The 12,292-nt window shown below is 39.7% G+C and overlaps 2 protein-coding genes across 3 annotated transcripts; one reads left to right on the top strand and one right to left on the bottom strand.

The window, feature by feature from the left end:
• Positions 1-3,211: 3,211 nt before the first annotated feature.
• Positions 3,212-6,869, bottom strand: LOC5518062. Of its 2 annotated transcripts, none has more exons than XM_001638004.3 (5): positions 6,724-6,869; positions 5,324-5,439; positions 4,544-4,729; positions 3,850-4,017; positions 3,212-3,509 (listed from the first exon to the last, which is right to left on the bottom strand). In XM_001638004.3, the coding sequence occupies exons 2-5, from the start codon at positions 5,429-5,431 to the stop codon at positions 3,402-3,404; spliced, it is 570 nt and encodes a 189-aa protein (XP_001638054.2). In that variant the 5' UTR covers positions 5,432-5,439; positions 6,724-6,869; the 3' UTR covers positions 3,212-3,401. The 2 variants fall into 2 exon arrangements, with proteins under 2 accessions (XP_001638054.2, XP_048576847.1); XM_048720890.1 differs by having other exon boundaries at positions 5,324-5,454; positions 6,724-6,853.
• A 147-nt stretch (positions 6,870-7,016) lies between these two features.
• Positions 7,017-11,842, top strand: LOC5518063 (HAUS augmin-like complex subunit 4). The gene is made up of 9 exons (XM_001637937.3): positions 7,017-7,196; positions 7,401-7,537; positions 8,045-8,176; positions 9,014-9,163; positions 9,648-9,741; positions 10,105-10,244; positions 10,424-10,554; positions 10,649-10,717; positions 11,486-11,842. Exons 1-9 carry the CDS (start codon positions 7,157-7,159, stop codon positions 11,694-11,696), a joined length of 1,104 nt encoding a protein of 367 aa, XP_001637987.2. The 5' UTR covers positions 7,017-7,156; the 3' UTR covers positions 11,697-11,842.
• Positions 11,843-12,292: the final 450 nt, after the last annotated feature.

The raw sequence follows: 12,292 nt of genomic DNA, 5'->3' as shown, positions 1-12,292 counted from the left end.
CAGCATAACATGCGTACTTTTCGGTTCGAAAAGTGCCATTTCTACATTATCTATGATTTTTTTTTGTCGCTTTGGCTGCGCGTATGTACTTTAAGGGCAAATAAAACACATCTTGAATAAAACTGGGTATCGCGCTAGAGCAATATCAGAAAACACAATCGGATGAAAACGCAACACAAGAGTGAACTGGGTGAACACAAGCGCAACACAAGAGTGAACTGGGTGAACACAAGCGCAACACAAGAGTGAACTGGGTGAACACAAGCGCAACACAAGAGTGAACTGGGTGAATACAACCGCAACACAAGAGTGAACAGGGTGAACACAACCGCAACACAAGAGTGAACAGGGTGAACACAAGCGCAACACAAGAGTGGACTGGGTGAACAAAAGCGCAACACAAGAGTGAACTGTGTGAACACAAGCGCAACACAAGAGTGAACTGTGTGAACACAAGCGCAACACAAGAGTGAACTGTGTGAACACAAGCGCAACACAAGAGTGAACTGTGTGAACACAAGCGCAACACAAGAGTGAACTGGGTGAACACAAGCGCAACACAAGAGTGAACTCGGTGAACACAAGCGCAACACAAGAGTGAACTGGGTGAACACAAGCGCAACACAAGAGTGAACTCGGTGAACACAAGAGCAACACAAGAGTGAACAGGGTGAACACAAGAGCAACACAAGAGTGAACTGGGTAAACACAAGCGCAACACAAGAGTGAACTGGGTGAACACAAGTGCAACAAAAGAGTGAACTGGGTGAACACAAGCGCAACACAAGAGTGAACTGTGTGAACACAAGCGCAACACAAGAGTGAACTGGGTGAACACAAGCGCAACACAAGAGTGAACTGTGTGAACACAAGCGCAACACAAGAGTGAACTGGGTGAACACAAGAGCAACACAAGAGTGAACTGTGTGAACACAAGTGCAACAAAAGAGTGAACTGGGTAAACACAAGCGCAACACAAGAGTGAACTGGGTGAACACAAGTGCAACAAAAGAGTGAACTTGGTGAACACAAGAGTGAACAGGGTGAACACAAGAGTGAACAGGGTGAACACAAGCGCAACACAAGAGTGAAGTTGTTGAACACAAGAGCAACACAAGAACGAACTGGGTGAACACAAGTGCAACAAAAGAGTGAACTGGGTGAACACAAGCGCAACACAAGAGTGAACTGGGTGAACACAAGCGCAACACAAGAGTGAACTCGGTGAACACAAGAGCAACACAAGAGTGAACAGGGTGAACACAAGAGCAACACAAGAGTGAACTGGGTGAACACAAGCGCAACACAAGAGTGAACTGGGTGAACACAAGAGCAACACAAGAGTGAACTGGGTGAACACAAGCGCAACACAAGAGTGGACTGGGTGAACAAAAGCGCAACACAAGAGTGAACTGTGTGAACACAAGCGCAACACAAGAGTGAACTGTGTGAACACAAGCGCAACACAAGAGTGAACTGTGTGAACACAAGCGCAACACAAGAGTGAACTGTGTGAACACAAGCGCAACACAAGAGTGAACTGGGTGAACACAAGCGCAACACAAGAGTGAACTCGGTGAACACAAGCGCAACACAAGAGTGAACTGGGTGAACACAAGCGCAACACAAGAGTGAACTCGGTGAACACAAGAGCAACACAAGAGTGAACAGGGTGAACACAAGAGCAACACAAGAGTGAACTGGGTAAACACAAGCGCAACACAAGAGTGAACTGGGTGAACACAAGTGCAACAAAAGAGTGAACTGGGTGAACACAAGCGCAACACAAGAGTGAACTGTGTGAACACAAGCGCAACACAAGAGTGAACTGTGTGAACACAAGCGCAACACAAGAGTGAACTGGGTGAACACAAGCGCAACACAAGAGTGAACTGTGTGAACACAAGCGCAACACAAGAGTGAACTGGGTAAACACAAGCGCAACACAAGAGTGAACTGGGTGAACACAAGTGCAACAAAAGAGTGAACTCGGTGAACACAAGAGTGAACAGGGTGAACACAAGAGTGGACAGGGTGAACACAAGCGCAACACAAGAGTGAAGTTGTTGAACACAAGAGCAACACAAGAACGAACTGGGTGAACACAAGTGCAACAAAAGAGTGAACTGGGTGAACACAAGCGCAACACAAGAGTGAACTGGGTGAACACAAGCGCAACACAAGAGTGAACTCGGTGAACACAAGAGCAACACAAGAGTGAACAGGGTGAACACAAGAGCAACACAAGAGTGAACTGGGTGAACACAAGCGCAACACAAGAGTGAACTGGGTGAACACAAGAGCAACACAAGAGTGAACTGGGTGAACACAAGCGCAACACAAGAGTGAACTGGGTGAACACAAGCGCAACACAAGAGTGAACTTGGTGAACACAAGCGCAATAGAAGTGGGATATACATGTAACCACAGCTGCATACCAATGTAGGAGACATGGGCAACCTAGAGTAGCGGAGGGCTAAGCGGGCTAGGGTGCTCAGCACAAGAGTGAACGAAGGCGCTTCACAAGAGTAAACACATGGCGCAACACGTGTGGGTTTGTTGATGGATAAGGATTGGTTAGTATAAACGATACACCTCACACCATATTAGTTACACTATACAGTACACCTTTAATCTTTACCTCCACATTTCAACCAATAATTTAAAGGCTTATATTTTTAACAATTTACTATTTACAACTGCTAAGGTGAGCTCCTTGCGCGACCTATAAGAGTATACCTTTATACTCACAAAAGTGAAGGGCCATCCTTGGGACCATGAGGTTCAAAAGATAGAAATGAAAGGGAATTATGGCATACCTCACGATAAAAACCGCCAAACGTTGCACAGGTCGCTTGTATGCTACGTTTACATGACATTTCTGTCACTTTAAAAAATAACGTCATGATCATATTGTCTTTATATCCCTAGAGCGTTTTTAGATCCAAAGGTATCTCTGGCCAATAGTTACCATAACTAATATATTTTGGACTAGAAAATGTTTGTTGCGACTACTTCATTTAGGTATAAAATAAAGAGTTTTAATGATAAATATTTCAGGACTTTGGGAAGTGCCACCTTATAACTGTAGTGTTAGGAACAGCAAGAATCCTAAGCGAATTCACTGAGCAGAATTCAAGGAGAGAAGAGCTTCCTGGAAGAGTGTTCATCTTTTTTGCAAGCTTGATCAGTCCAAGGGCCCCATTTCTTGAATAATTAAATAGTGTTCACATGATAGTCAGACGAAATTCCGTAGCCCCAGCCCCCCACCTCCCATCCCAATGATTGACGTGTTGCAGTCCCCTCCCCTTCTCCTGTACAATCTCAATACATCATGTCAGAGATTTGAAGGGCAATAATCCCAATCCCATATGGCCTGAGGACTGCTACGCTACAAGTGATCAAAACTGTTCTGCCCCAGGTGGGGGAGCTTCTCTGCCTCTTCTATTCTCAATAAAGTAAAATACTGCATCCACAATGAATAGAGCAGTGGCAATAATACCAAATGCCTGTGAAAACAAAAACAAAAATGTCAAGTTGAGTAACATGCCTTACTAACTTGCTCAATGGACGACAGACAGTGAGGGAGTGGGCCACCTGAAATTTTGTTTACTTGAAATTCGTCTCATTACAAAGCTGTTGGCCTGTAGCACTTCTAACAAAACCCTTTTTTCTCTATATAATGAATAAAACTAATTACAAGTTTATGTGATTGTTGTATTTTTTTCTAAAACCTTTGTTTGCAATTTCCATCAATTCATTCATTATTAAGACAAACACCTATAGGATTATGTATTTTACTGTGTGGTATGTTTCCTCTACAATACAGTATGTATGTATACAACTTACCCCTGCAGCTTCTATGTTGCCACATTTTTCAAGAGAACAGAAATTAGTCCAGTGTCCATTGACAATCTCCTCTGATTCCTTCCTTGTGCGGTGATGTACCACAGCATCTAGAACAAGTGCTGAGGAAACCAGCAACATGAAGGCTGTCACGGTACAGTACACCACGAGCTGGGAAAACATGATCACAACATAAGCATGATGCAGATTTATCATTATCATGAGAAGCTCAAAAGTAAAAATTTATCAGCAGATAACTATTAATGGGTTATTATTCAGGGGTTTCATTAAATTTCAGAGTACTTGGTGGAAATTGATAAGTCGGGGGTGGAAGTTATTAGATCAACATTAATCAACTTTTTTTTAAATAGCCATCGCTCGGAAAATAGTAGCTGGCGGTTCTGACGGCCGCCAGGCCTAAATGAAACCCCTGTTATTACACTCCAGTGCTAATTAGAAATGCTTTGAATAATGAGATGTACCAGGATTTGCACAAGGCCTTGGCTTGAGGATTTTCATGCGATTGTAGGGGCACGATTAATAAAATGAGTCATTCAAACGTTTTTCATCCATACTACCAGGCAATTGATTCAGGAAACTTTAAAGTTATTATAGAAACTTAACACAATACACCAACAGGGATGACCCTAAAAACTGAACATTCATCCCTCATTGGATAGTGTGACTTTTGACTTACCACCACATTCCAATTGATGTTTAATCTGTTGTAGACTTTGAATAAAAAGAGGAGGAAAACAGCGATGATGATCAGCCAAGATGTGATGGTAACAAAATAGAAGAAATCAAAGCGGGAGCCAAAACGTGCATCTTTGTGGCTGCCAGTGTACCCTGACAGCGATGCAAACGCAATCAACAGACACATCTGAAAAACAAAATGTTATTGTATGTATTACAGTGGTAGAAATTTGATCTTTTTTTAGAACAATAAAAGATGATGAAAAGTTACATCAAAATCATTAAAGTATTTTGATTGTGGTAGTAACAAATTAAATCCTGTAAAAATCAGGTATACCAAGTCTGCTGGTCTTGTGGGCAGGAGAGAAATTAAGGCTGTTTTAGACATAGTCTAAAAGTTGTGTAAATCAGAGTGTAAATCAGCCTACAGCTATGATGCTCGAATATAAATGTCTGAGACATGTCCAATATGACTAAATGTTGCTGATTAATTCAGCCGTAACAGGTTACTCTCAGCCATACTCTATTCCAGACAACTATCAAATAAACATAGTTGCTTCATTGTATTAGTGGTATCAGTCTTATTTATAAGTTCTATCATACTTTCTTTTTGGGGTAAAAATCTAATTGAACTAAAATAACTATATAAAAATCTGGTGTAGACATGTAATGTAGTCAAACCCAGTATATTCTAGTTTTACATTACTTGATCTAATCTACTATCAAGTGGAAGTATTGGCTTGTAGCATAACCATTCAGAACTTTTAGGTTGGTTACTTACTATTTCTGCAATTTTTGTAAGTCCAGGTCGGCTTTTGAGATAATCAATGTCAATAACAGCATGCGGGCTGGTGTTCCGCGCTGGCGGCAATTCGCCTCCTCCCTCCATCTTGGTTTCTATCAAATGGAAAACTGATGTTATTGCTATAACATTATGATGATATACATAATACTTCTATAAAGCAGCAAACATCAGGACTGTGTGTCTTAATTAATGGAAGTTAACAAGGAAAAGATGAAATAGGAAAACAGTATTTAACAAAGAAAAGTCTACAGCAAATGTCTGTGCCCCTTTTTTTCCTCATGTCCTTTCTATTGTGGGGGGGGGGGGGGTTCTTCCCATGTCCACCTGATGGGGACGCTCGGGTAGCAATTTTTGGAGTGCAGGTATTTTTAGGGGGATTTTGTGGAATTTCCTGAATAGCATCAGTATCATTTTTAACCTGAAGAACCCCCTTCCCCCCCCCCCCCCCCGGAATGTCCCCCCGCCATTCTTGGATAAATCTGTTGAGGCCCTGCTGTACCACTGTAATTGTAAAAAAAAAAGTATGTATTAAAAAAATAATGACCATGAGACTTGCAATTTTTTTTTTCTAAATACATAGTTTTGTTTAGAAAATTCATGCTGTTTGCCGCATTGTTTAGAAAATTCATGCAGTAAAATCATGCCATATCTCTTACGATAATGCAAATGAAGAAATAAAAGATTTAATGACCACAATACATGCAGAAAAAGCAAAATACGGTCAGAAAAACATAACAAGAGAAGAAAAAAAGAGCCAGAAATTTACCTAGAAACAGGCAAGAAACAATAAATTACTCTGTAAAATATAACAAACTGAAGATAACATTAAAAAAAACGAGTAAGCTTAAGTATCTCTGAAAATAATTTTAATTTTCTTTACTCAACAAAAAAATTAAAATCTACAAATGGGAAGCAATCCATGAAAAACTTTGCTTCAAAGGTAATCATAAGTAAAAAAAGAGCTTGAAACCAAAGTATCTGGTAATAAAAACGACAGAATCAAATAATCAATTGGAAAACTGGAAACGTTTACGTTTACATAGAGGTGTTTGGAAATCTAGTATAGGGGTTTCTCAGTTTTTTATCGATTCGCTGAGCAAGCAATCGGAAAATATCAAAGAATTTATAGATATGCCAATAGGAGCAAAAAAAAATCCATTTCATATAGCCTTTCGTTTTGTTGGATTGGAACTATGGCTTTTACTTTAACAATTTTGTGGTAATTGTACAAAAACACAAAGGATTCGCAACCGGACAAAGTGAAGTGTAAAACAGCGAGGTAGGTCGCATCGCCGCTTCAGCGACGTCGCCAGCTCTCATTCAAACGCTCATATTCGGCGCAGAAATCTTATAATAAATAAAAACATGACACATACCTTCTGTTAATAAATACAGCAAATAAATAAGGATTTTACCAAGAAAACTTCAATACTTTGACGACTAACACCCGACTCTTTCTGTTGAATATGTTTTCCGCGTTTCTAAATGACAAGAACAATTTTGGTTGGTCAACTTTTTTAGATTTGACCAATCAATAGTATTTTTATATAAAATGATTAGATGCACCAATGGGAAACAGCCATAGACCAAAATCAATTCTAGTGCTTATTAACCAATCAGCGATTACCTTATTTCCATTTGGAGAGCCAATCATAAGTCTCATAAGTAATGCATTTTGTAAACTTCCATTTCTGAAATTTGGCGGCAGATCTCTGTCAAGAAATGGACAAAAACAGCCCGCTATACCCTTAGAATTCATGGCCTTTTGAAGGCTATTGAGAGTTTACAACGCTGAAATACGTCTCAAAGATGGCATCTGTTGTTTCAGTCCAAGAAACCGTGGATAAATGTAGGCGACTCAATGAAGATTACATGATTCATTTGTCAAAACGAAAGTGCTGGCAACATTGTTGAATGTATCTTAGCTTTTCTTTTCTAAGTAATTTTGCCATGACATCTATTGTTAGCGGATCAGTGATAAGTTTTGATGTGGTTATTGATGTAAAATTGTTAGGTGCAAACTAACCTATTGTTGTTGTTTATTTCTGATAAGTGAATGCCAGTCTACCAATATGTATCACGGCGGCTGAGGTCGAAAATAACCCAGAATTTACCAAACTACTGTTTGCTCTAAGTCGCACACTGACAGAAGATGGCTTGAGTCGAACAACACACTCTGAACTCACTGAGGTTAGTCTAACTATAAGACGCTTACGCAGGTACCTACACAGGGTGTGTGCTGTCTTACTAAGGAATCTTCAAATACTATGCTTTTTTCCTATGATACCTATGACTGCCCACCCCCTCTCAGCCAACCCTGGGTATGTGACTGTTAAGGCCATATAACTATCAGTGAAAAGAGCTGTGTGAAGAGGTGACTGTTGGCCCATAATGAGCCTAAGGAACCTTTTTTTGGTGAAAATGCACTTACCATAGAAGCTTGTTTTGCTGCCCAGCTTTCGCTAAGTAACCAAGTAACCAAGCAATTAAAGAAGCATACTTAACTTGTTTTTATTTCTTACTGTTCAACTATTTGAATAAAAATGCTTCAATTAAAGCTTCTATTTGCCTTATCAGTAACAATGGTCCCTGGTTCACCTTAAGGCTAACGATTGTAAATGGGGTTTTCTAGTTCCTCCATTTTTTAGTGAGAAGTACCTATTTCCAGCAAATTGATGGTCTTTGATTACTTATCAGACTAAAGATTCTTTGCTGAAACAGAAGGAAAAGTACCTAGAGGCACATACAGTTTATTCTGAGCTTAAGTCTCTGATCATGGAGCAAAACATTAGCAAAAATGAGAACGTTCCTTCGCCATCCACTGCTGCGGTAGGTTACAAGATGATTATGATTGTTGTATTGTAGTTGGGCTCTCTGTGGCTGTAAGCCCTTTTTGCTTAGTCTCATGGTCAGTTATAAAAATAAAATGGTATTCAGTTGTTGTGTTCAACAAAATGCCTATTTGTTTGTGTTATTTCAAATTGGAAAGATGTTGTAATATCACAATGATATGACAATTATAACAATGACATTAATGATGATGATGTGATGTTATTGATAATTATAGCAATAACAGTGATAATTATTTCAGCAACAGTGATTATTATCATGAAAGTGATGATGATTATGTTGTGACTCTCTAGTGCCATAGGACAGTAGAATTGTAGTGATCATTATAACAACAACAGTAATGATGTTGATGAAAATGATGATGATATTGATGACGATATGGATGATTTTTTTGGTTAACTAGGATGATGTTTGTAAGATTACTATTATTGGTGATGGTGGTAGCTCGCTTGCAGGCGGTTCTCAGAGTTATCATCGCTGAAAACCTGCTCTATTTGGTGATCATGCGCAATATTGTATTTTGAGCCATGTGGTTCCTTGGGGAGAGCGCAAAAATAGATGCAGGGCAGGGGGAGAGAAGAGAGAAGGTTTTTCCCTCTTCTCTCCCACTGCCCTGTGTCTGTTTTTGCTCTCGCCCCTAGGAACCATGCAGCTCAAAATACAAGAGCCCAATCACCAAATAGAGCAGTTTTTCCATGGTGATAACACCAAGTACTGCCTGCAAGCAGTCTGATTGTGGAGATGAGCAGCAAATGCTACAGAAGAAGCAAATTATTTAATAATTCTCTTATTGATATTGTTCCTGGTTACTCCTAGTTGTATGATGCTCTCAGTTCAGCCATATCAAATGCTGAGGCCGTGCATTACCTGTCATTTACACCGGAAGGGTCAGATGAGATAACTTTGCTAGGTCTCAAGCAGGAGGACTTGGTGCAAAATGATTCACACAAGATAAAAATACAACAGGTTTTGTTAAAAAAACATAGTCTGTGAGAAATGGAATGACTCTCTTTTTTGGGGGGGAGGTCTAGCTACCATCCACAACCAAGGGTCTTTATGTTGAGTTTATAGGACAAGAGTTGATTTGTGTTTAATTAATGTCTTTTGTTGCTGTCTCTATAATCTTGATTTATGATTTCCCACAATCAGAAGTAAGTTGTAAAAAAAACTTTAAACCTTTCTGGGCTTTTGTAATTGGGCCAATCCATTCTCAAACCCACCAACACTGGTATGAAAATGACTGAGATGCTTTGCACTAACCATAAATACCCTGAAACCCCTGGAATCCCCTGGAACTGAAAATATGTAAAAACTTGTGAAATCTTCATCATCTTGTTCCTTGGGACTGGTGTTCACACTGTATTTGTGTGTCCGTGGAATACAAAACCTGGACTGTTGCACAGGTTTTCTCTTTAAGTGAAATATTAATTAATTAAACTTTTTATCTTAGTCTTTTCAACAGAACATCATCCCAGAACTAGAGTCCAGATTGAGAGCTAAGTGTGAATTGCTGGTCAACTTCCATGAGCCAAGTAAAGATTATGGTATGCTGGAGTGGTTCACTAATGTTTGACCTAAAGCAAATCGTCACAACACACTCTAGTTTCCATATCATGGTGTTTGGGTTAAGTTATGCTTTATATAAGACATGTATTTCTATAAAAAGAAACACTGTTCAGCAATTGAGGTAGTCAAGAATGCATTTGGGTATAGATTGTATTTCGAAATGCTCTTGACACTTTAATTGTTGTTTTCTGATCTAGATAAGTCTGACCTCTCAGGGCTAATTTGTTTCAATATGATCAAACATTAAAATAATTAAATTAAACTGAAAAAATGGTTATACTGTATGTTGTGGTGTAGATGTTTTCCAAATGTTTAGGGTTTCTTGTTTTTAACAATTTCAGAGAGTGAAGGATTATCATTTGCAAAAGCTGGTCAACTTCCAGCCATCTTGCAAAAAGAAAAGTCCTTGCTTCAAGAAGAGCGAAAGAGACTTGGCCAGGACCGACTGATGCGAGACAGACAGTTCAGGCAATACTACCAGGTAAAAAAATGGATTTTTAGTTTTTGAGAAGCACTTTAAACTAAGACATGATCAAGTCTTGAACTGCATGCCTTAAAGTGCTATCCGTGGGAACCAGGGACTGGATGAAGTGCCAATATTAACCAAGAGCACATACCTGATCAAATAGTGTAGTGGTTTACTTTTGTTCATTCCTATAGACACTCCTACAGTCCCTGGAATCACTGGAAAAGCTTATAACCAAACACAGGCTCCAGTCCCAGGTCCGCTATGATAAGGTTACAACTGATTGGCTGGCTGCAAAGTGTGAGGCGATGTGTCTGAAAATAAGGTGGGGGCTTCTAGAAGGCTAGACTTTATCTTCCTCAATCGCGGTATATAACTTTTTGTTTGTTTTCTATTATTGTGCTGTTGCTGTTTTACAGGGTTTTACAGAACCAGTTAATTCGTGACACTTACACACCAGAGACAGTAGCAGCCCTGAAAAAAATAAGGTAAAGGTCATGACGCTTTGTTTTACCTCATCCGAAATGTTAAAGGACTGCGCTCCTCTCTTTCAAGCCGCTTGTAACTAGAGCCAAAAATTTGAAAAAAAACTCCCCACCCCGTGTGGTCAATAACGATATACAAATCTTTATGTATTGTGACATGTTTTACTGCATTCCTGGAGAGAATGACTTCTTCTACTCTTATGTTTTGTATCATGATGCCTTTGGTTCTTTAAAATTCTTGAATCTTTTACACTCGTTTTAAGTCATACGTGCACCCTGTGTCTTTTGTTTACGAGTCACAACTGTGTTTTGGGTTGTGTTTTGGCGGACGTCAGTCGTGACTTTTGATTTTATTTCAATTCTGGGTCTGTCACCGCTTTAGATCAATCACAATCAAAACAACGTCAAAGAGGAACGCCTTCTACTGTCACCGAGAAAATACCGATAAACACAAAGCTAGCAATTGAATAAAGTTCCACATTTTTTTTTTCTTAGCTTTGCGTTGTTGATGATTTAGCGCATATCTGTGCTTGTATCTCTTGTCTGCTTTTTTGACGCTTGGTGCTTTTTGGCGCTCTCTATTGGTTTGCGGTCTAACGGCCGCCGTAACTGCGAAATGGCTTCCGTCACCAAAAAACAGTCGCGACTCGGAAAAAAAAAACGCAAGGTGAACGTGTAGCTGAAAACGAGTACAAAAGTGCCCCTGACCCTTTGGTATATCCAATGTTTTTGTAGCCTACTCATACTTCATACATTCCACTGTTTCTACAGGGGTCTTTTAGAAGTGGCAAAAGAGGAAGAGGAGCGCGAGCTCCAGAGGGCTAGGGAAGCACTCCAGGCGTACGAGTCCGTGGGGATGGGATTTGAGGCACTTGTCCGAGAATACAGTGCATTAATGATCGAGATCGATAACAAGAAATGGGCGCTGAGTGAACTACGGCAAAGCCAGGATGGGATGGATAGCTTGTGGTCACACCGATGATACAATTATGATAGATAACAGAATAGATGAAAATGACAGAGGGAATAGAGGAAATGACATGGCAATGCAGTCATATCGTACATCTTTGTTATATAATCTAACGATATACAGTATTTGTAGTATTGGTAAATTTGTACCACAAGTAACAAGACGTGTTGCTTTTTCCTGTAATTTGAAAAACCTCTGGGACAGTTTTGTGTGTCCAAACAATAGCGAACTGAAATGTATCAGACAGAATCCTTTTCAGAGTGCATTTCACGTCTGTCTCTCTGAGTTTCTCAATTTGGATTTAACCTAGCATTACAATGAACTCAGAAGTTACGGTGTCTCTTTTCTGTCATTAGTATTTGAAAGAATTAATGAAAGTATGGTGGCGCTTTGTTGAATGTTTTTTTTTTCTGGAAAACTGTCCTAGAGGTAGCCGACCTTTTCGCAAATAAAAATAAACCGGTATACCCCCGAATCGCCATTTTTCACATTTTCCGTGGCATTTTTGTTCCCGAATCACGTCTTTCCGTTGTAAGTTCCTGGAAGCTAAGATTATGTACCCGCTAACTCAATCCTGTTTCACCCCTTCAGGACCAGTTCATAACACA

This window comes from Nematostella vectensis, chromosome 13, assembly GCF_932526225.1.
Source record: "Nematostella vectensis chromosome 13, jaNemVect1.1, whole genome shotgun sequence".
Lineage (NCBI taxonomy): Eukaryota > Metazoa > Cnidaria > Anthozoa > Actiniaria > Edwardsiidae > Nematostella > Nematostella vectensis.
Note: the sequence above shows the minus strand (reverse complement) of the source record. Positions and strands in the feature narration are given on the sequence as shown.

Coding starts and splice junctions, on each gene's coding strand:
- LOC5518063 (XM_001637937.3), top strand. CDS start 7,157: ATGGCATCTGTTGTTTCAGTCCAAGAAACCGTGGATAAAT. Junction 10,245..10,423: donor AGTTCAGGCAATACTACCAG/GTAAAAAAATGG, acceptor TCATTCCTATAG/ACACTCCTACAGTCCCTGGA. Junction 10,718..11,485: donor GCAGCCCTGAAAAAAATAAG/GTAAAGGTCATG, acceptor CTGTTTCTACAG/GGGTCTTTTAGAAGTGGCAA.
- LOC5518062 (XM_001638004.3), bottom strand. CDS start 5,431: ATGGAGGGAGGAGGCGAATTGCCGCCAGCGCGGAACACCAGCCCGCAT. Junction 4,730..5,323: donor TTACAAAAATTGCAGAAATA/GTAAGTAACCAA, acceptor TTTGTTTTTCAG/ATGTGTCTGTTGATTGCGTT. Junction 3,510..3,849: donor GCAACATAGAAGCTGCAGGG/GTAAGTTGTATA, acceptor TTGTTTTCACAG/GCATTTGGTATTATTGCCAC.